Genomic DNA, 22,345 nt, shown 5'->3' on the forward strand with positions numbered 1-22,345 from the left:
CCGTGTCACCCCATCCTGACAGACCCACGTCACCCCATCCTGACAGACCCATGTCACCCCATCCTGACAGACCCATGTCACCCCATCCTGACAGACCCACATCACCCGCGTCACCCCATCCTGACAGACCCACGTCACCCCATCCTGACAGACCCACGGCCCCTGCGTCACCCCATCCTGACAGACCCACGGCCCCCACGTCACCCCATCCTGACAGACCCACGTCACCCCATCCTGACAGACCCACGGCCCCCGTGTCACCCCATCCTGACAGACCCACGGCCCCCGCGTCACCCCATCCTGACAGACCCACAGCCCCCGCGTCACCCCATCCTGACAGGCCCACGGCCCCCGCGTCACCCCATCCTGACAGACCCACGGCCCCCGCGTCACCCCATCCTGACAGACCCACGGCCCCCACATCATCCCTGACAGACCCACGGCCCCCGCGTCACCTCATCCTGACAGACCCACGTCACCCCATCCTGACAGACCCACGGCCCCCGCGTCACCTCATCCTGACAGACCCACGTCACCCCATCCTGACAGACCCACGGCCCCCGCGTCACCTCATCCTGACAGACCCACGGCCCCCGCGTCACCTCATCCCTGACAGACCCACGGCCCCCACGTCACCTCATCCTGACAGACCCACGGCCCCCGCGTAACCTCATCCTGACAGACCCACGGCCCCCGCGTCATCCCTGACAGACCCACGGCCCCCACATCATCCCTGACAGACCCACAGCCCCCGCGTCACCCCATCCTGACAGACCCATGGCCCCCACATCATCCCATCCTGACAGACCCACGGCCCCCACGTCACGCCATCCTGACAGACCCACGGCCCCCACGTCACCCCATCCTGACAGACCCACGGCCCCCACGTCATCCCATCCTGACAGACCCACGACCCCCACGTCATCCCATCCTGACAGACCCACGGCCCCCGCGTCACCCCATCCTGACAGACCCACGGCCCCCGCGTCATCCCATCCTGACAGACCCACGTCACCCCATCCTGACAGACCCACATCACCCCATCCTGACAGACCCACGGCCCCCATGTCACCCCATCCTGACAGACCCACGGCCCCCGCGTCACCCCATCCTGACAGACCCACGGCCCCCGCGTCACCCCATCCTGACAGACCCATGGCCCCCGCCTCACCCCATCCTGACAGACCCACGGCCCCCGCGTCACCCCATCCTGACAGACCCACAGCCCCCACGTCACCCCATCCTGACAGACCCACGGCCCCCACATCATCCCATCCTGACAGACCCACGGCCCCCGCCTCACCCCATCCTGACAGACCCACGGCCCCCGCGTCACACCATCCTGACAGACCCACGGCCCCCGCGTCACACCATCCTGACAGACCCACGGCCCCCGCGTCACACCATCCTGACAGACCCACAGCCCCCGCGTCACCCCATCCTGACAGACCCACGGCCCCCGCGTCATCCCATCCTGACAGACCCACAGCCCCCACGTCATCCCATCCTGACAGACCCACGGCCCCCGCGTCACCCCATCCTGACAGACCCACGGCCCCCGCGTCACCCCATCCTGACAGACCCACAGCCCCCACGTCACCCCATCCTGACAGAGCCACGGCCCCCATGTCACCCCATCCTGACAGACCCACAGCCCCCGCATCACCCCATCCTGACAGACCCACGGCCCCCGCGTCATCCCATCCTGACAGACCCACAGCCCCCACGTCATCCCATCCTGACAGACCCACGGCCCCCGCGTCACCCCATCCTGACAGACCCACGGCCCCCGCGTCACCCCATCCTGACAGACCCATGTCACCCCATCCTGACAGACCCACGTCACCCGCGTCACCCCATCCTGACAGACCCACGGACCCCGCGTCACCCCATCCTGACAGACCCACAGCCCCCACGTCACCCCATCCTGACAGAGCCACGGCCCCCATGTCACCCCATCCTGACAGACCCACAGCCCCCGCGTCACCCCATCCTGACAGACCCACGGCCCCCGCGTCATCCCATCCTGACAGACCCACAGCCCCCACGTCATCCCATCCTGACAGACCCACGGCCCCCGCGTCACCCCATCCTGACAGACCCACGGCCCCCGCGTCACCCCATCCTGACAGACCCACGGCCCCCACGTCACCCCATCCTGACAGAGCCACGGCCCCCATGTCACCCCATCCTGACAGACCCACGGCCCCCGCGTCACCCCATCCTGACAGACCCACGGCCCCCGCGTCACCCCATCCTGACAGACCCATGTCACCCCATCCTGACAGACCCATGTCACCCCATCCTGACAGACCCACGTCACCCGCGTCACCCCATCCTGACAGACCCACGGCCCCCGCGTCACCCCATCCTGACAGACCCACGGCCCCCACGTCACCCCATCCTGACAGCTATGGCCACATTGGCCACCCTCCCTCGCCGGTTCATTCATCTCCAGTCCCGACAGCTGTTCCTCCTGGGACAGCCAGGCTCGCTCTGGCCTGACTTGCCTGCTGGAACCCAGCAGCCCCGGGAGCCACAGGCTTCCCTCCAGCCCCCGCTGCAGGATTCTGCCGCCGCGGCCCCTGCACGCAAGTCCTGCGGTGGGGGACGGCGGCTCCCTCCTGCCCCCACCCTCCCCCTCTCCCTCCACTTCTGCTTTCCTCTTGCACGCTGGCTGCACCACCACCACCACCTTCCCTGTGCTCATCTCTGCGCTGAGGCCGCCCACGCCGTGGCAGGAGCTCCCCTATCCAGGCGGGAGGAGGGCTGCCGTTTGCCTCGCAGCTGTGTTTCCGGAGGCCGGAATTCCTGCCGGCAGAGGGGCGCACCAGCCGATATTTGAAGACTGAATTGCCAAGAGCCGTGACAGTTGCAGGCAGAGGTTCAGCCTCTGATAAGTGAAACCAGCCAGGGGCCGGAGCTGCGGTGCGCTGAGTTAAGCCTCCGCCTGCAGTGTCGGCATCCTATATGGATGACGGTTCGAGTCCCGGCTGCTCCACTTCCAGTCCAGCTCCCTGCTAACACTCCTGGGAAAGCAGTAGAAGGTGGCCCAAGTGCTTGGGCCCTGCACCCACATGGGAGACCCAGAAGAAGCTCCTGGCTCCTGGCTTTGGATTAGCCCAGCTCGGGCCATTGTGGCCATTTGGGGAGTGAACCAGCAGATGAAAGACCTCTCTCCCCCTCTCTCTGTAACTCTGCCTTTCAAATAAATAAATAAATAAATCTTAAAAGGTGGGGGGGAGCGCCATGGCGCAGTAGGTTAATCCTCCGCCTGGAGTGCCAGCATCCCATCTGGGCGCCGGTTCGAGTCTCGGCTGCTCCTCTTCCAATCCAGCTCTCTGCTGTGGCCTGGGAAAGCAGTAGAAGGTGGCCCAAGGCCTTGGTCCCCGGCACCCATGTGGGAGACTGGGAAGGGGCACCTGGCTCCTGGCTTTGGATCGGCGTGGCTCTGGCCATCGCAGCCATTTGGGGAGTGAACCAACAGACGGAAGACCTCTCTCTCTGTCTCTCCCTCTCACTGTCTGTAATTCTACTTCTCAAATAAATAAATAAAATCTTTGGAAAAAAAAGAAAAATGAGCCAAAGAGTACTTTAACCTGCAACAGAAGCCGTACACGTGTAGTGAGGAATATTACACGGGCATCACAAATGACCTAAACGTGGGAAGTGGGGAACCCCTGGACATACAGATGCAGAGGGCTGCGGTGGGCAGTGTTCGGGTACACAGTTCTGTTACACCAGAGAGAAACCTGCGTGTGACACAATGACAACAGAAGGCGAGAACTCAGACTAAGCTGATAACAGCCAGCATTTAGCCGGGCAGGGCAGGAAACTGTTTCTCTATTTTAGTTCCACCTTAAGGTAGAGAATGAGTTCAGGCTCAGAGGCAAGAGCCCACAGGCTGCGAGGAATAGGGCCTGGGGCTGAGGGAGTGCGGGCAAGGCCACGCTCCCCAGTGCTGCCCATCCCCAACCCCGCTTCGCCCTGCAGAGCCTGGTTCCACCCCCACAAGGAGCCCGAGGGAGGACCCGGCCAGAATGTGCGGGGGCGAGCGCTGGATCCCGCCCGCCCGACCGGCTCTGGCAAGGAGGCTGGTGCGGTGCCAGTCGCCCGGGAGGCTCCCAGATAACCACAACCGCAAAGGCAGGGAGGGGGCGTCCCCCAGCGGGCTCCGCCTGCACCCCGGGGCGCCAGGGGTGGGCGTGGGGGCGGGGGCGCTATAAGAGCTGGGCCCGGCCAAGGGCTGCAGACGCCCAGTGCCCTCCTGAGTCCGCGGGTGGCTGCGGTCAGGTCAGACCCTCCCGAGGAGGTGAGCCAGGCCAAACAGGACGTGAGGTTAGGACCGGAGATGCGGGCTGGGCGTTTGGGGCTGCTTCCACCCCACCTTGCGGCTCCTGAGAGACGCGGGGCTGCGGGCCTGAGACTTGGGGTGTCTCGGGGAAAAAAGACTGAAAAGCCAGACTTTTAGGTTCATGGTGGGGCTAGACTCCTGAGTCTGAGGGAGGAGGGCTGGGCCTGGACCCTGGGTCTGAGGGAGGAGGGCTGGGCCTGGACCCCTGGGTCTAAGGGAGGAGGGTCTGGGGCTGGACCCTGGGTCTGAGGGAGGAGGGTCTGGGGCTGGACCCTGGGTCTGAGGGAGGAGGGCTGGGGCTGGATCCCTGGGTCTGAGGGAGGAGGGCTGGGGCTGAACTCCTGGTCTGAGGGAGGAGAGGCTGGGCCTGGATTCCAGGGTCTGAGGGAGGAGGGCAGAGTTGGATTCCTGGGTCTGAGGGAGGAGGGCTTGGCTGGACTCCCAGTCTGAGGGAGGAGGGGCTGGACCTGGATTCCAGGGTCTGAGGGAGGAGGGCCAGGCTGGGCTCCGGGTTGCTGACTCCTCCCCTGGCCCAGCTCCATCTGGCTGCTGCTGAGAGGCTGAGAGGCTGCGAGGCACCATGCCCGGGTCCCCCCTGCCGCCCCTGCTGATCCTGCTGCTGTCCTTAGCCCTGGGAACCAATGGGCAAGGTGAGTGCCGGCCTGGGAGGCTGGGCCCGCCCTGGCTTCCTGTGTCCCCACTGCCCTGCCCCAAGGCCTCTCTGTGTCAGAAACCTTCTGTCTTTTTTTTTTTTTTAATGATTTATTTCTTTATTTGAAAGACAGAGTTACAGAGAGGCAGAGGCAGAGAGAGAGAGGTCTTCCATCCGCAGGTTCACTCCCCGGATGGCCGCAACGGCCGGAGCTGGGCCGATCCGAAGCCAGGAGCCAGGAGCTTCTTCCGGGTCTCCCACAGTTGTGCAGGGGCCCAAGGACTTGGGCCGTCTTCTGCTGCTTTCCCAGGCCGTAGCAGAGAGCTGTATCAGAAGTGGAGCAGCCGGGACTAGAACCGGCGCCCATATGGGATGCCAGCACTGCAGGCGGTGGCTTTGACACCGCTTCTGTCTTGGGACAGCTTTTGGTGGTGAGGCTGCTTCGCCCGCCCGCACCCCGCATCCGAAGGCCTGGGCTGCGTCCCAGTCCCGCTCCCGACGCGGGGGAGACTTGGACCAAGTTCTGGGCTCCCAGCTTCCGTGAGGCCCAGCCCCAGGTGCCGCGAGCACTCAAGGAGTGAGCCAACAGCCGCGGCGTCTCTGTGTCCCGCCTTTCAAACTGAATCAGGGCTGGACACTGCTGTGCAGCCTTGGGGGGGGGGCACGCCCAGTATCAGAGGGCCTGGGTTTGAGCCCCATCTCGGCCTCCGTGCCCGGGAAAGCAGCAGCAGATGGTCCCCGTGCCTGGGTCCCGCCACCCTCGTGGGAGACCTGGATGGAGTCCCACCGTCCCGGCTTTGGCCTGGCCCAGGCTCAGCGGCTGCAGGCATTTGGGGCAGATGGGAACTCTCTCCATCTCGCCCTCTCTCTGTCACTCGCCTTACAAAGAACTAAAACCGACTAAAGAAACAGAAGCAGTAACTAAGTGAATAAGGGCCCCCTGGCTTCAGCCGACTTCCGGGCTCAGCAGGTGGACCGCAGGCCCCCTCCCCTGCTCCTCTCCTTCCTCCCGGGTCTCCCCTTCCTCTGCCTGGGAGCCCCCAGCCGCGGTGTCCTGTCTCCAGCCCAGGGCGACAAGAGCGGAGGAGACAAGATCATCGAAGGCGTCCCCTGCCAGACCGGCTCGCACCCGTGGCAGGTGGCCCTGCTCAGCGGCACCCAGCTGCACTGCGGCGGGGTCCTCCTCAATGACCGCTGGGTGCTCACGGCCGCGCACTGCAAGATGAGGTGGGCAGCGCCGCCGGCCGCGCGCCTGCGCCCTCCGGGACCCCGCGCCCCAGTCCCGCCGCGCCCCAGGCTCCCTCTCTGAGCGTCCGTCCCCCCTCGCTCGCAGCGAGTACACCGTGCACCTGGGCAGCGACCGGCTGGACGACAAGAACGCGCAGAAGATCAAGGCGTCCAGATCCTTCCGCCACCCCCAGTACTCCACGCAGACCCACGTCAACGACGTCATGCTGGTGAAGCTGAGCCAGCGCGCCAGGCTGTCCTCCAGCGTGAGGAAAGTGAAGCTGCCCGCCCGCTGCGAGCCCCCCGGGACCATGTGCACCGTGTCCGGCTGGGGCACCACCACCAGTCCCGACGGTGAGGCCGCACCCCCACAGGAGCCGGCGCCCTCCGCCCTCAGACCGGGGGCCCAGCCCCAGCCCTCCGCCCTCAGACACAGGGGCTCAGGCCCAGCCCCCTCCCTCAGACCCAGGGTCCAGCCCCAGACCCTCCCCACTCAGACCCAGGGGCCCAGCCCCAGCCCTCCCCACTCAGACCCAGGGGTTCACCCCCAGCCCCTCCCGCCTCAGCCCCAGGGTCAGCCCCGTCTCTCCTCCCTCAGACCCAGGAGCCCAGCCCCAGCCCCTCTGCCCTCAGACCCAGGGGTCCAGGCCCCAGCCCTCCTCCCTCAGACCCAGGGTCCAGGCCCAGCCCCTCCTCCCTCAGACCCAGGGTCCAGCCCCAGACCCTCCTCCCTCAGACCCAGGGGCCCAGCCCCAGCCCCTCCTCCCTCAGACCCAGGGGTCCAGCCCAGCCCCTCCTCCCTCAGACCCAGGAGCCCAGGCCCCAGCCTCCTCCCTCAGACCCAGGGTCCAGCCCAGCCCCTCCTCCCTCAGACCCAGGGTCAGCCCCGCCCCCCTCCTGCGCTGGGCTCTGGGCTCCGAGCTCCAGGCCCCAGCTGAGCCCTCCCCGCCCCGCAGTGACCTTCCCCTCCAGGCTGATGTGCACGGACGTGAAGCTCATCTCGGCCGAGGACTGCAGGAAGGTCTACAAGGACCTGCTGGGGAAGTCCATGCTGTGCGCCGGCATCCCCGACTCCAAGACCAACGCTTGCAACGTGAGCCCCGCGCCGCCCCGCGCCGCCAGCGCCCTCTGCCGGCGTCTGGCGGGAGCCCCCGGGCGGCCTCGCCGTGCAGGGCGGGGTGGGGCCGGGGAGTCAGGAGGGCGCTCGCCCAGGGAAACATAATCTAACACGGCATTTTTTAAAAGATTTTTTAAAGGTAGAGTGAGAGGGAGAGAGGGAGAGAGGCAGAGAGGGAGGTCTTCGATCTGCAAATGGCCAAAGCCTGGAGCCTGGAACTCCATCCAGGTCTCCCACGTGCGAGCAGGGGCCCAGGGACTTGGGCCGTCCTCTGCTGCTTTCCCAGGCGCATTAGCAGGGAACTGGATGGGAAGTGGAGCAGCCGGGACTCGAACCCTTGCTCTGATATGGGATGCCGGTGTTGCAGGCAGTGGCTTAACCGGCTGGGCCACAATGCCAGCCCTCTAATACAGTAATTAGTTTTAATTAAAAAGCCATGCAAACAACCTGTGATAAAGGAAGAAATGCCACTGTTTTATCACAATTTTAAATGAGGAGTGGATCAGTCTTTATTGGATTGAATGTCTTGGCACAGCACTGTACCATGCTGGCTTTATTTAAAATTTGGATATGAGGTCCATTGTGGGGCTTTGGGTATGACATGTCTTGAAATTCTAAAGTTTTTTTTAAGATTGATTTATTTACTTGCGAGGCAGAGCTACAGACAGAGAGGGAGAGAGGGAGAGACAGAGAGAGAGGGGTCTTCCATCTGCTGGTTCACTCCCCAAATAGCTGCAATGGCTGGAGCTGTGCTGATCTAAAGCCAGGAGCCAGGAGCTTCTTCCGGATCTCCCACATGGGTGCAGGGGCCCAAGGCCTTGGGCCATCTTCCACTGCTTTCCCAGGCCACAGCAGAGAGCTGGATTGGAAGTGGAGCAGCCGAAAGTAGAACCAGCACCCACATGGGATGCCAGCCCTGCAGGCGGCTTAACCTACACGACAGGGCCAGCTCCCTAAATTCTTAATTTTTGAAACAGGAGCTCCATATTTTCTTCCTGCCAATGGCGTAATGGGTGCTCACCCAGGTTTGCCGGAGCGCCACGTCCCCACTGTGTGTCTGCATCCCCTGGCGCTCACAGGACAAGCCTTGCTTGGATCCCCAGAAGCCCCGCCCCTCCCTCAGATTGATCCAATTGGCCAGGGCTCCAGTCTTCCAAGAGCCTGGTTTGTCTGGCCCCTGATGGTACTAATCTCTGCCCTCCCATTGGTTCCCAGAGACAGTGAGTCTCTTCTCATTGGCTGGGGTGGAACTCCACGCTCTACCATTGCAAAGGCGGTGACCTGAGCTCATCTCCCGTTCTGTTCCCTGCAGGGTGACTCGGGGGGGCCGCTGGTGTGCAGAGGCACCCTGCAAGGTATAGTGTCCTGGGGGACGTTCCCCTGCGGCCAGCCCAACGACCCAGGCGTCTACACGCAAGTGTGCAAGTTCACCGACTGGATAAACAGGACCATGAGGACGCATCGCTAGCCCACCGCCAAGCGTGCACCAGGCATGCCCTGGAGGGCAGAGGGTGCACGGGAGGACACGGACGGCCCTCTGTGGCTGATCCTGCCACCTCAGGCTTTACCCTTCCTCAAGGGCGAAGTGGAAAGACTTCAATACGTCACGTTTACAGAAGAGTCAAAACAGCAAGGACCCGGCACCGAAACCCTTGAGGGTGGGCACAGATGCCTGCTGGCAGGGGACCCGCAAACTCAGACAACCTCGGACTGTCCAGATTCCGTCGTTCCATTTCCTCGAAGAAGAGCATTAGCAAATAAAAATACAAAACGCACAGCGAGGTTGAAGTCGGCAGAATATTGTTTATCCTGGGATTGCTTGATCCATGTTGCACTAGTGGGTTGTTTAAACCCCGAGCCACGTCGTTCGACACCACACTGAGGCAGGGTCATGCGTGTTACAGAAGACCGTTCAGGCTCCGGGATGGGAAATGGGGAGAGAGAGATACGGGAAAATGGATGCATGGGATTCTTTCCACGTACAGTGAAATACTTGCAGGGTCAAAGCTGCAAGGCTGGCTGCGGATCTGCAGGTGGGGGTCCCCCTTCCTCCAGCTGCACCCCCCTGGTTCTGCATTTTTATAACCAGGAAGCTCTGGTGACCTAAGGTTGGAGGCGACCTTAAGGGAGGGGGGCTGGAGGGGAAAGCGGGTCTGGTTTTGAGCCCCCGTCCTGCCTGCCCACATGGCCGCAGGGCTCCGTTCCTCCCCCAGGCCTCGGTGTCCCCCATTTGTAAAAGGAGGTACAGGAGAAGGGGGGAGGTGAGGACAGGCTCTCCTCCCCTGGGTGGAAAGAGAGGTGGCTCTGAGCACTCCCCAGGGACAGACAAGGAGGGGAGGAGGAGTGCAGCAGGTGCACCACGAGGCCTGCCCACAGCGTCCCCGGCAACAGGAGATGCCGACTAGGAGCCTGCTCGTGGGCGCCTGTACCCCAAAAGGCAGGAGAAGAGCCCAGGGAAAGGAGGCGTCCCCCGTGACTCAGAGCCTGGCTCCTCCGCCAGCCACTTGCCCTCAAAGATCTCTGGGCAGTCACACCTCAGACGCTGCTGACAGAGGTGCCCCGGCCTGCACCTGGCCCTGGCCGCCTACCTGTCCTTCCTGTTCCCCACCCAACTCCCTCCACATCCTCCTCTGCTCCAGGGTCTCCCCTGGGGGCCTCTCCAACCTCACCCGGTCACTTCCTGTTGTAGAAATCCTGCAGGCACCAGAGCTGTGCACACAGGAAGCCCACCCAACACACAGGAGCCAGCCCCTCCTCCCTCAGACCCAGGGGTCCAGCCCAGCCCTCCTCTCTCAGACCCAGGGACCCAGCCCCTCCTCCCTCAGACCCAGGGGTCCAGCCCAGCCCCTCCTCCCTCAGACCCAGGAGTGCAGGTCTCAGCCTGTCAGACCCAGGTCATCCCTCAGACCTAGGAGTCCAATCAACTGTGCCTCCTCCCTCAGACCCAGGGTTCCAGCCCCAGCCCCTCCTCCCTCAGACCCAGGATCCAGCCCCAGCCCCTCCTCCCTCAGACCCAGGATCCAGCCCCAGCCCCTCCTCCCTCAGACCCAGGAGTGCAGGTCTCAGCCTGTCAGACCCAAGAGTCTAAGCCCCCAGCCTCTCATCCCTCAGACCTAAGAGTCCAATCAACTGTGCTTCCTCCCTCAGACCCAGGGGTCCAGTCCCAGCCCTCCTCCCTCAGACCCAGGGGTCCAGACCCAGCCCCTCCTCCCTCAGACCCAGGGGTCCAGCCCCAGCCCTCCTCCCTCAGGCCCAGGAGTCCAGCCTCCAGTCCTCCTCCCTCAGACCCAGGGGTCCAGCCCCAGCCCCTCCTCCCTCAGACCCAGGGGTCCAGCCCAGCCCTCCTCCCTCAGACCCAGGGGTCCAGCCCCAGCCCCTCCTCCCTCAGACCTAGGGGTCCAGGCCCAGCCCTCCTCCCTCAGACCCAGGGGTCCCAGCCCATTGCCCCCTCTGCCTCTGGGCCTGTGTCCAGTTTAAGGATGGTCAGGGTCCACCCACCTCCATGAAGCTTCACCTTCTCTCCCCGTCTCTCTCTCCTACACACACGAAGCGATCTTCAATCCGGAATGAGCCCTCACTGTAGCTGCGCTAGACCATCGCGGAGACGCCTGGCGGGGGCAGGTCCATGGCGTTGACCTGAGGGTCGCCCCCTGCAGCTGTGTCTAATGGCTGATTCTCCTTCGAGCAGGCAGCGTGTGTGAGCGCAATGAGCTCCAGGTCCCGGAACCCGCTCCACCTCCCACCCTGGAGCCTTTAGCCCTGTCCCTGTCGCTGCGTGTGGGGCTGGAGATGCCGGGGAGGGTCAGTTACAGGGGGCGCTGTGGCCTCGCACAGAGTAGCCCCCCACCCCCACGTTGTCAGTGACTTCCGCTGCTTCTCCCGCTCACGCACCCGCGAGGCTTCCTCACAAAACACTTTCTCCACGAAGACGTGTTCAGAGCAAGCGCACTGGAGAAAGACATGGCGGAAAGGCGCAAGTGTGGCCAAGCCAGGACGGTCGCTGGTGACCGGCACACGGTGCCCTCACTGGCTCCTCCACTCCGAGCGTCAGCCTTTGGCTGTAAGATAAACTAAAGACACGACGCAGTGGAAAAAATATCATTGCAGAGTTTGTAAAACAGGAACAAGGAAGAGAGAACGGGGAGGGAGGGAGGGATGGAAGTATCTTATGTTCTTAGAATTCTGTGAACTACCTGAAGCTGTTCTTTCTGTTAATGCAAGGGCTGGCGCTCTGGTGCAGGAGGCTAAGCCTCCACCTGCAGTGCCGGCATCCCATATGGGCACTGGTTCGAGTCCTGGCTGCTCCACTTCCAATCCAGCTCTCTGCTGTGGCCTGGGAAAGCAGTGGAAGATGGCCCAAGTCCTTGGGCCCCTGCACTGAGTGGGAGACCTGGAAGACGCTCCTGGCTCCTGGCTTCAGTTTGGCGCAGCTCAGGCCATTGCGGCCAACTGGGGAGTGAACCAGTGGATAGAAGACCTCTCTCTTTCTGCCTCTCAAATAAACACATCTTTAAAGAAATTAATATGCAAAATAAAAAATGCAGGGAGGGTGCTATGGAGGAGGAGGAGGAAGGGAGAGGAGTGGGAGGAGGGGGCGGAGGAAGAGGAAGAGAGAGGTGGAGGCTCCACCCCCCAGCCAGCCACGCCCCTCCTGCCGCCCACCTTGGGCTGCAGTGAAGCAGACCCCTTGGGGTCACCGAGCACTGAGCCCCATCATGTCCTGGGTGCCCCACGTTGGGTAACCCACTCCCCCGGTGCACTTCGGTCTCCCTGTCACAATAGAGGCGGATCGTGTGGGCCAGGGGTGACTCAGCGCATTGCCTGCCCTCAGGGAGCGCCGGGTCCAGCCCGGGAGAGGCACCTGCTGTGGGAACCCACACGAGAGAGTGACTCAGCCGGCGGCAGCAGGCGGAGGCGGGTGGTGTTCAGGGAAGGCATCCTGGAGGAGGCGGCTGTGGAAGCAAAGACTTGAAGGGCAGGTAGATGCGGTCGGGAAGGGGCGGGAAGGGCATTCTGAGGACAGGAGGCCGCGGGGGTGACCCAGAGGCCGCGCGCACGGCCTGGCTCGGGGAAACCTGAAGGGATCTTGCACAGCGGCGCACAGCTGCACCTGCGGCACAGCGGCCGCTCCTGCGCATGCTCCTGGCGGCTGGCAGAGGGCAGGTGACCGCGGAGACGCCGCTCTCCGGGGCGCAAGGAAGCAGCGACCCCTCCACGGCTGCTCTTGCTTCTTTAAGAGGCGGAGAGATGGGGGGGAGGGTACAGAGAGAGACAGGGCTGGTTCACTTCCCCAGGGACCCTGCCCTGCGGCCCCCGAGGACCTGCGCCACGCCCTGCCGCCTTCCAGGGCGCGCCTTAGCAGGAAGCTGGAGCTGGGAGTGGCGCCCGACTCCAGCCCAGGCACTCTGGGCACGACGTCGTGAGCACTGGCCAGCGGCCACCCCGGGAGCGGCGGCCTGTGGGACGGATTCAGGACTTCGGATAGATGCTGGATTCGGGGTAGACTTACTGTTTTGGGTAGAGGAGGCTGAAATGTTAGAAACGTTAGACTCAACCCCCCTCTGTCTTTTTGACTCATTTTCCTTTTTTCTTTCTCTTCTTTCAGTTGTGCTTTATAAACGTGTGTATTTGTGCCTCGCCACCCGCTTTGGTCCAACCAAAGTTCGCAGGGTTTGCCGGGACGGGCGTCGTAGGGCAGTGCGGGAAGCCAGCGGTGGGGACACCTGCAGCCCACATCTGAGCGCTGCTTGCTCTGCCTGGGATCCAGCTCCCTGCGAATGCACCTTGTGAGCCGCAGAAGATGGGGCCAGTGCCTGGGCCCCTGCACCCACGTGGGAGACCCGGATGGAGCTCCTGGCTCCTGGCTCCAGCCTGGCCCAACCCTGGCTGTTGTGGGCATTTGGGGAGTGAACCAGCAGGTGGAAGATTCCAATCTCTCCCCCCTCCCCCTTCTCTCTCTCTCTCTCTCTCTCTCTCTCTCTCTCTCTCTCTCTCTTTCTCTCCCCCCTCCCTCTCTCTGCCTTCCAAGTACATGAGAATACATAAATACTTTACTTTTTATTTTAAAAAATCTGTGGAAGATGCACATTAGGATTTCAATTCCTTTTTGCCCCAGATAAACTGAGCCTTTAATTCTGGGTCACCGTGCACTTTTTGAAGCCCCTCCTTCCTGTGTCTGCATACTTTGTGAAATGGCTAAAAGGAGCTGTTAAAAACATGCATGGCCCGGCCACGCCGCAGCTCACTAGGCTAATCCTGTGCTTGCGGCGCCGGCACCCTGGGTTCTAGTCCCGGTTGGGGTGCCGGATTCTGTCCCAGTTGCCCCTCTTCCAGGCCAGCTCTCTGCTGTGGTCCGGGAGGGCAGTGGAGGATGGCCCAGGTGCTCGGGCCCTGCACCTGCATGGGAGACCAGGAGGAAGCACCTGGCTCCTGGCTTCAGATTGTCACAGAGCGCCGGCCGCAGTGGCCATTTGGGAGGTGAACCAACAGAAGGAAGACCTTTCTCTCTGTGTCTCTCACTGTTTAATTCTACCCGGCAAAAAAAAAATTTAATAAAAATAAAAACACACATGGCCCTCAGATATTTGTTTTTCCTTTGTGATAAGAACACTTAAAATCCACCTGGTCTAAGGAAAATCCTGGATCCTGGAAAACACCCGTGTGCGTGTGCGTGTGCATGATCCCGGAGGCCGGGGGCTGGGCCGGGAACAGCCAGGGTTGGGTGAGGCACACAGCAAGGGGGAGAGGGCAGGGGTGAGTGCGCAGGTGGCCGAGCAGAGGGTCTGAGCCAAGGCAGGGACGTGAGGACCCCGTGGGACAGTGCTTGGGGGTGGGGACCAACACCTGTGGGGTCTTGGAAGGGGAAGGTCCCACTTCCTGTCCAGGAGGAGGCGAGGTCCAGGGAGGGGTCGCCCCACAGAGCACGTGGAGGCCTCCTGGGCCTCTCAACCGGCCACTGATGCGGAATGAGCCCTCTGAGAAGCGAGACGGCACAGCCAGGCCCGGGTGAGTGCAGGGCCACGAGGGGCCGTGCCCGTCCTCCCTGTCGCCCAGCGACATCCCAGGAGCCCCGCCTTCCTCGTGCCCCGCAGGCCCCATCATGCCACGGCGGCAGCGCCTGGCACGCCCGCCCCTCCCCTCCCCATGCCGCCCGCTGCTTCCCCCGCATCCCCAGTGGCTTTTCTCACTCTCTCCTGACCAGTAGCAGCTGTCACTCCCCGAGTCCTCCCGGGCCCCTGTGAGCACCCCCAATGCCTCACCACACCCCCAAGTCACCTGTGCTCCTGCCCGCATCCATCCCTGAATGCCAGGACCTCCTTAAATCCACCTGTGGGTGCCGGCTCCCCGGGGAGGGGAGCTAAGTCCCCACTGTGCACACACGGGGCCCCAGCACCTGCACAGAAGCGAGCAAGGCAAGTCAGAAGGTCGGAGGTCATGGGGGGGGGGGAGTGGAGACAGCCCCTCCATGCCCAGGGAGAGATGGAGCGGACGGGGGCCGGCTTGGAGGAGAGGGACCAGCGCCGTCCAGAGTGCGGAAGGGCCAGGTCGGCCAGGTGGGCTTCGAGGGCCGCCCCAGGAGGCTGCCAGCCAGCCAGAGGGGACAAAGAGGGTGTTGACAGGGCGCCGCCCGCCCGCCCGCCCGCCCTGGTGCCAGTGCCGGGAAGAGAGTTGAGAAAGGGAAGCCGCGGGGGGCATGGCACCGGGTGCTGGGCAGACAAAGCGTGATTGTGCAGCAGCCGGGGGCCGGGGCGGGGACAGCTGGTGACAACACCCAAGCGCCCTGGCTGGCTGCTCGTGGTGCGCTGGGCACCGGGAGACCGGCAGCACCCACGGACGGGCTTACGGGCAGGTGAGTCACCCGACCCCTCTGACCCAGGCAGCTGGTTCCCAGGGCCCGCAGCTGCCTGGATGCCCAGGCCTGGGATGCTGGGGGCCCTGGACACCGGCCAGGGTTCTGGGGTTGGTGGGGGACTCCAGCCTCAGTGCACTGCCTCCAAGGACATGCAGGACGGAGGGCAAGGATGCAATTTCTCATCTGCTGTTCCCCCAGCAGGTGCAACCCCAGCCCTCCTCCCTCAGACCCAGGAATGCAGCCCGGCCCTCCTCCCCCAGACCCAGGGGTCCAGCCCCAGCCTCCTCCCTCAGACCCAGGGGTCCAGCCCCAGCCTCCTCCCTCAGACCCAGGGGTCCAGCCTCAGCCCTCCTCCCTCAGACCCAGGGGTCCAGCCTCAGCCCTCCTCCCTCAGACCCAGGGGTCCAGCCCCAGCCTCCTCCCTCAGACCCAGGGGTCCAGCCTCAGCCCTCCTCCCTCAGACCCAGGGGTCCAGCCCCAGCACCTCCTCCCTCAGACAAAGGGGTCCAGCTCAGTCCCTCCTCCCTCAGACAAAGGGGTCCAGCTCAGTCCCTCCTCCCCCAGACCCAGGGGTCCAGGCCCCCAGCCCCCCTCCCTGAAACCCTGGGGTCCCTCCCTCAGATCCAGGGGTCCAGCCCCAGCCCCTCCTGCCCTAGACCCTGGGCTCCAGCCCCAGCCTCCTCCCTCAGACCAGCATTCTGGACCCTCCGTGCAGGCACAGACTGTGCTCCCTCCCTGGAGCAGGTCAGGGGTCAGCAGGAGGGGGAGGTGGGGAAGGAGGAATGTGTGTGGGAGGCCTGGGTGAGGAGGAAGAGGGTGGGGCATCCTTCTGGCTCAGGGACCTGGGGAGACAAGGGTTAAAAGGAAGCGCCAAGAGCCGCTGAGGACAGGGAGTCTGTGTCCCTGCAGCCTGGCCCGGCTCACTCTGGCTCTGGGCTGCTCTGTCCCACAGCATCCTGCAGGCCTGGCTCTCTGCCTTCCTCCCCTAACCGCAGAGGCCCCGGGCCAGGAGGCAGCGGGTCGCAGCCGGTAAGGGAGAGACCCTGGGCTAGGGCAGGGTGGTAGGGGTGGGGGAAGGGAGCACGGAGCCAGGCTGCAGGGGAGGGGTCCCCTGGTGGGGCAGGAGCGCAGGCCCCCCCAGGCTCAGCCCCACCGCGATTGGCAGGATGGAGTGGAGCCTCCAGAAACAGACAGACTGGCCCAGGTCTCACTGCGGACTCAGGGGCTCCCCTCTGCACCTGCCTTCGTGGGAGCTGGGGAGGCTGGATGGGAGAGGCAGAGGTCAAGGTCGGGGGGAGGGGGCAGACACAGCGGTCCCCTGGAGGCTGGATGGGAGAGGCAGAGGTCAAGGTCGGGGGGGTAGAGGCAGAGGTCCCCTGGAGGCTGGATGGGAAAGGCAGAGGTCAAGGTCGGGGGGGAGGGGAAGACGCAGCGGTCCCCTGGAGGCTGGATGGGAAAGGCAGAGGTCAAGGTCGGGGGGGTAGAGGCAGAGGTCCCCTGGAGGCTGGATGGGAAAGGCAGAGGTCAAGGTCGGGGGGGAGGGGGAAGACGCAGAGGTCCCCTGGAGGCTGGATGGGAGAGGCAGAGGTCAAGGTTGGAGGGGAGGGAGAAGACGCAGAGGTCCCCTGGAGGCTGCATGGGAAAGGCAGAGGTCAAGGTCGGGGGGGTAGAGGCAGAGGTCCCCTGGAGGCTGGATGGGAAAGGCAGAGGTCAAGGTTGGAGGGGAGGGGGAAGACGCAGAGGTCCCCTGGAGGCTGCATGGGAAAGGCAGAGGTCAAGGTCGGGCGGGGAGGGGGCAGACATAGCGGTACTCTGGAGGCTGGATGGGAGAGGCAGAGGTCAAGGTCGGGGGGGAGGGGGCAGACGCAGCAGTCCCCTGGAGGCTGGATGGGAGAGGCAGAGGTCAAGGTCGGGGGGGGGGGAGGGGAAGACGCAGCGGTCCCCTGGAGGCTGCATGGGAAAGGCAGAGGTCAAGGTCGGGGGGTGGAGGGGGCAGACGCGGCGGTCCCTGTGGAGGCTGGATGGGAGAGGCAGAGGTCAAGGTCGGGGGTGGGAATAGACGCAGCGGTCCCCTGGAGGCTGCAGCATCTGAACGGGCACTTGGCTTCCTTCCCAGGCATGGCCATGAAGAAGCTGACGGTGGCGCTCATCCTCCTGGCTGCAGGTGCGGGGCGGGGGAGGGGTGGCAGCAGGGGGCCGCTGGTGAGGTGCGTTGGGGAGGGGTACAGGTGGGGAGGGGAGGAGGCATGAGTCGGAAGGTCAGAAAGAGCTAAGGGTCAGACTTGGTCTTGGCCATGGGGATAGAAATGAAGGGGGGGTGTGGAGACCCGACGGGGAAGGGGCAGGAGGCAGGTTGGGGGGTTGAGGGTGGGGCTAGGGAGATGCGAGGGAGGGGTGGGAGTGAGAGGGTCCCTAGCGGGCTCCGCCCCGGGGGGTGCCTGTCTCTGACCCGACGCTGTCCCCCCGCAGCCTGGGCCGAGGAGCAGAACAAGGTGGTGCACGGGGGGCCCTGTGAGAACGCCTCGCACCCCTTCCAGGCGGCGCTGTACACCTCGGGCCACCTGCTCTGCGGCGGGGTCCTCATCCACCCACTGTGGGTGCTCACGGCCGCCCACTGCAAGAAAGCGTGAGTCCGCACACCCCGAGTGGGGAGCAGGGGACACGCACCTGCCCCGCCCCAGCCGAGGCTGACCCAGACCCATGCTCGGTCAGCCCTGAGGGTGCAGGAGAGAGACAGAGAGAGAACCCCAAACTGCTCTCTGTCCCACCTTCCTCTCTGATGAAGGGGTCAGTGCCCTGGGGAGCAGACAGAGCGAGAGCGGGGTGGGGGGAGAGGGCCCAGCGATGCGGGAGGGTAGCAGAGGCCTCGGAGACAGGCGGAGGTCCTTGGCAGCCACTCTGAGGCCGAGCGCGCGGGAGGAAGCAGCACTGACCTCCAGGAATCTGCCCTGAGTAAGCGGGTTCTGGGAGACTCTCCAAGGGGGGGCGGGAGGAGAGAAGGAGATGCAGGCTCAGCATGGGGACAGCACCAGTGCAGGTGGACTTGAGATGCTGCTGGGATGTCTGGGCAGGTGTGCCGGGCGGTGGGAGCAGCAGGTCAGAGCTGCCGCGAGCAGGGCCCGGATGAGGTTCGGGGGCACAGATCCTCACAGCTGCCCCTGTGAGAGCCGACTGCTGGCCAGGTGCTGAGAGAAGCAACAGCTGGGCTCCCCCTAGAACCTCCCCGGGCAGGGACTCTGGGTGCTACTTCCAAGACAAGTGTCAGGCGACTGTGCAGGTGTTGGAAGCCACAGGTGCCACCCCCTGCAGTGCAGGTTAGGGGGGGACGACACTGTCATGCTGTGGCAGGGATTCAAGGACCCCTTGTCCTGCCCCAAGCATCATTCATTCAGTGCCCCCACCTCTGGGCAGTGAAGATTTAGCCATGGGTGAGGGAGACACACAATCCCTGCCCTTGGGGATAGAAGGGCAGGAACGTGGTCCCTTTAAGAGACAGCCCCCCCCCTCCCCATGACTCACACAATCGCACCTTCCCCAAAAGCCAGTGATGGGGGCAAGGGACAGGGGAACCCACGTCAGCAAGAGGAGGCTCATGGTGGTGAGAGGAAATTCTAGCCGCGGCCTGACAATGAGCAAGGGGGCGGAGCTAGAGAGATAGAAGGAGTGCAAGAACCCACTCCCCACCCGGCAACCCCAAGGGGAGAGCCATCTTGGGTCTTCTAAGGAAGCTCCCAGGCTGGGCCGGTGCTCTGGAGTAGACGGTAAAGCCGCCTTCTGCAGTGCCGGCATCCCATGTGGGCGCCGGTTCAAGTCCCGGCTGCTCCACTTCCGATCCAGCTCTCTGCTATGGCCTGGGAAAGCAGTGGAGGATGGCCCCCAAGTCCTTGGGCCCTTGCACCTGCGTGGGAGACCCGGATGAAGCTCCTGGCTCCTGGCTTCGGCCTGGTCCAGCCCTGGCTGTTGTAGCTACCTGGGAAGTAAACCAGTGGATGGGAGATCTAAAAAAAAAAAAAAAGGGAAGCTTTCAAAGGTGGAGGGGCTTTAGCCTGAACTGTGGGTGGAGCCGAGTCTGGGGGGGAGGGCTCCCTTGGGGAGCCGTGGGGGACTTCTGGGAAGCAGAGTGACTGACACCTGTCCCGTGCCAGAGCAGGCCAAAACTCCCCGCCCTGACTCCCAGAGCGCTGAGGCCGTCACCTGCGGCTGATCCCTTTGGATTCAGGGAATGAGCGGAAAGCCCCCTACTGGACAGGGCCTAGCACTGCACGTCCACGGGACCCGGATAAACCATCCTCCCGGGAGGCGGCGGTGGGAGAGCAGGCCCGGGGAGCCATCACTCCCGGGCCTCCCGGAGGGGCTCCGGGTGAGACCTGGCCTTTCTCGCCGTCCCCAGGAAGCTCCAGGTTTACCTGGGCAAACATAACCTGCAGCAGAGGGAGAACTCTCAGGAGCAGAGCTCCGTCGTCCGCGCCGTGGTCCACCCGGGCTACGACGCCGCCACCCACGACCAGGACATCATGCTGCTGCGCCTGGCACGTCCGGCCAGGCTCTCGGAACACATCCAACCCCTGCCTCTGGAGAGGGACTGCTCGGCCACCCACACCAGCTGTCACATCCTGGGCTGGGGCAAGACAGCCGACGGTCAGCAGAGGGAGGCAGTGGGTGCTGGAGGAGGCGGGCCATGGACCCAGGGGCCAAAGAGGAGGGTGGGACAGTGGGCTGTGGGCCTGGGGGACAGCAAGAAGGGATACGGGGAGGAGAGACAGCTGCGAGGCCAGCAGGTGGGACAGAGAGAGGTCTGGGGAGATGGACCGGGAGAGGGTCGGTGGTCAAGAGGGGTCTCCAGGGCAAAGACGGGAGGCAGAAGCCAGCCCAGCAGAGGAGCAGGATTGAAGGGACAATGGATGCAGAGCCAATAGGAAGGAGAGCCAGTGGAGGGGGGTGGGACCAATTAGGAAAGGACCATGTCCGTCAAGGGGGCACCAATCAGAAGGAACCAGTGGCCTAGAAGCGTCCAGTGGTGGGTGGATGATGAGCCCGAGGGTACCGCAGGGGCCGGACTGATAGAGAAGAAAATCCTGGAGGTCAGTGGGAGAGACGGGGAGAGGCGGGACCTAGGAGACAAGGAGAGCCAATAGGAAAGGAGGGCGTGTGAAGAAGAGGAGACAAATGAGGAGGAAGAGCCAATGAGAGCGCAGCGTGATGGGAAAGACCCAGTCGGGAGGCAGGGATGGTGGGCTGGGTTCTAAGGAGGAAAGAGGGGAGGGGGTGTGAGATAGAGACCCACAGGGCGCGCGGGCGGGGCTTCCAGGGGCGGCAGGGAGGCTGGGGCCTGGGCTAAGTCTGGGGCATCTCCCCACGGACAGGCGACTTCCCCGACACCATCCAGTGTGCCTACATCCAGCTGGTGCCCCGGGAGGAGTGTGAGCGCGCCTACCCGGGCCAGATCACCCCGAACATGCTGTGCGCCGGGGACCAGAAGCATGGCAAGGACTCCTGCCAGGTGAGGCGCGCGGGGGGCCGGCCGGCGCTCAGCCAGAGACAAGGACCCCCGCGCACAGCCACGGACAGGCAGAGGGGGAGACACGCAGGGCGAAGCACAGCTTGGCAGAGACAGAGAGAGGCTGGGAGGGAAGCAGCCCAACACGCAGAGACGCGAGGCCCAGCGGAGACGCGGCGAGCTGGGAGCGGGGACCGCCCCTCCTCGGACAGGGCCCCCTCAAGTCCTGCTTGAAGGCAGCCACGCTCTGGGGACCGCACTGGAGACAGAGGGGGCCACCCCTACCCCCAAATTCCTTTATCTTGGGTTCCGCCACCATCCGCCTGCAGGCTCCCCTTTTTTGTGCCAAAATGAGGGGCAGGAGAGGGGGACAGCGGCAAAGACGGCGCAGACGCAGCAGGTGGAGAGGGGAGGAAGGGCGGGCAGATGAGACTGTCCTCATGAGAGGAGAGAGCTCCCTGGAGAAAAAGCCATGAGACACGTCTCTCCCGGGGTCCGCCTCCCCACCTGTGTCTCGCTGTGGTCTCCCCCTACACACCCCGCTCCTCCTCCTCCCCTTCCCCCTCCCCCTCCCCCTTCCCCCTTCTCTTCCTTGTCTCCCTTGGGACCTGTTGCTCTCCCTCCCTCTTTCTGGGCCTCCACACCTAACTTCCTCCCTCTTTCCCACAGGGGGACTCGGGGGGCCCGCTGGTGTGCGGAGACCGTCTGCGAGGCCTCGTGTCCTGGGGTAACGTCCCCTGTGGCTCCAAGGAGAAGCCAGGCGTCTACACCGACGTCTGCAGATACATCGGCTGGATTCAAAGAACCATTTACACCCACTGACCTCTGACTTCTGACCTCTGACCTCCAACCTCGCTGGCTGGCTCCAGAACATCCCTCACCCTGTGTCCCCACCTGCCCAGACCTGACCCCTGGTGCTTAATAAACATAATGACGCCCGCAGTCCAGGTCTCCCTGATGCGCCGGCAGTGCCCGAGCGGGGGCAGCGAGCGTCTCTCCCGTGGTCTCTGTCCTTTCCGCTCGTCCTGTGGTGCCGGTGCCCCCCACAGAGGAGCGGTCGGGGGCTGGTATTCCAGCTCCGGATCCCAGGAAGTCCTTCCTTCATGGTGTGTGTTCCTTGTCTGGAAATTGGGCTCGGAAGAGGGTACCCCAGGGCTGGCGCTGTGGTGCGGTGGGTGAAGCCGCTGCCTGCCATGCCAGTATCTCATATGGACTCTGGTTCGAGTCCTGGCTGCTCCAGTTCTGATCCAACTCTTTGCCAATGCAGCTGGGAAAGCAGCAGAAGATGGCCCAAGTGCTTGAGCCCCTGAACCCACATGGGAGACCCAGATGAAGCTTCTGGCTCCTGGCCTCAACTTGGCCCAGCCCCAGCCATTGAAGCCATTTGGGGAGTGACCCAGTGGATGGAAGATCGAGAGAGAGAGAAAGAGAGAGAGAGAGGTCTTCCATCTACTGGGTCACTCCCCATCACAAAAACCAGGGCTGAGCCAGCCCAAAGTCAGAAGCCAGGAGCCAGAACCTCCATGGGGTCTCCCACGTGGGTGCAGGCGCCCAAGCACCTGGGCCGTCTCCCACTGCTTTCCCAGGCGCATTAGCAGGGAGCTGCTTGGGAAGTGGAGCAGCCGGGACTCGAACCAGGGCTCTGA

General features: G+C 63.9%; 2 protein-coding genes across 5 annotated transcripts; both read left to right on the forward strand.

Annotated features, from left to right (window-relative positions):
* The first annotated feature begins 4,184 nt into the window (after positions 1–4,184).
* KLK7 (kallikrein related peptidase 7) lies at positions 4,185–9,129 on the forward strand. 2 transcript variants are annotated; one of them, XM_070062968.1, is made up of 6 exons: positions 4,185–4,312; positions 4,891–5,004; positions 6,071–6,233; positions 6,340–6,587; positions 7,190–7,326; positions 8,663–9,129. In XM_070062968.1, the coding sequence occupies exons 2-6, from the start codon at positions 4,935–4,937 to the stop codon at positions 8,816–8,818; spliced, it is 774 nt and encodes a 257-aa protein (XP_069919069.1). In that variant the 5' UTR covers positions 4,185–4,312; positions 4,891–4,934; the 3' UTR covers positions 8,819–9,129. The 2 variants fall into 2 exon arrangements, with proteins under 2 accessions (XP_069919069.1, XP_069919068.1); XM_070062967.1 differs by having other exon boundaries at positions 4,209–4,338.
* Positions 9,130–15,054: 5,925 nt separating this feature from the next.
* On the forward strand, positions 15,055–21,641 carry KLK6 (kallikrein related peptidase 6). 3 transcript variants are annotated; one of them, XM_070062970.1, is made up of 7 exons: positions 15,133–15,199; positions 16,155–16,231; positions 17,319–17,366; positions 17,672–17,828; positions 19,593–19,840; positions 20,566–20,702; positions 21,369–21,641. In XM_070062970.1, exons 3-7 carry the CDS (start codon positions 17,321–17,323, stop codon positions 21,519–21,521), a joined length of 741 nt encoding a protein of 246 aa, XP_069919071.1. In that variant the 5' UTR covers positions 15,133–15,199; positions 16,155–16,231; positions 17,319–17,320; the 3' UTR covers positions 21,522–21,641. The 3 variants fall into 3 exon arrangements, with proteins under 3 accessions (XP_069919072.1, XP_069919071.1, XP_069919070.1); XM_070062969.1 differs by having other exon boundaries at positions 15,146–15,199; positions 16,112–16,231; XM_070062971.1 differs by lacking the exon at positions 16,155–16,231 and having other exon boundaries at positions 15,055–15,199.
* The last annotated feature ends 704 nt before the right edge of the window (positions 21,642–22,345 follow it).

This window comes from Oryctolagus cuniculus, chromosome 18 (genome assembly GCF_964237555.1).
Source record: "Oryctolagus cuniculus chromosome 18, mOryCun1.1, whole genome shotgun sequence".
NCBI lineage: Eukaryota > Metazoa > Chordata > Mammalia > Lagomorpha > Leporidae > Oryctolagus > Oryctolagus cuniculus.

Excerpts from the sequence above, each read along its gene's own strand:
- KLK7 (XM_070062968.1), top strand. The coding sequence starts at position 4,935 with ATGCCCGGGTCCCCCCTGCCGCCCCTGCTGATCCTGCTGCTGTCCTTA. Across the intron at positions 6,234-6,339 it reads GCCGCGCACTGCAAGATGAG|CGAGTACACCGTGCACCTGG; the intron begins GTGGGCAGCGCC and ends CCTCGCTCGCAG. Across the intron at positions 7,327-8,662 it reads CCAAGACCAACGCTTGCAAC|GGTGACTCGGGGGGGCCGCT; the intron begins GTGAGCCCCGCG and ends TGTTCCCTGCAG.
- KLK6 (XM_070062971.1), top strand. The coding sequence starts at position 17,321 with ATGGCCATGAAGAAGCTGACGGTGGCGCTCATCCTCCTGGCTGCAG. Across the intron at positions 17,829-19,592 it reads GCCGCCCACTGCAAGAAAGC|GAAGCTCCAGGTTTACCTGG; the intron begins GTGAGTCCGCAC and ends CGCCGTCCCCAG. Across the intron at positions 20,703-21,368 it reads ATGGCAAGGACTCCTGCCAG|GGGGACTCGGGGGGCCCGCT; the intron begins GTGAGGCGCGCG and ends TCTTTCCCACAG.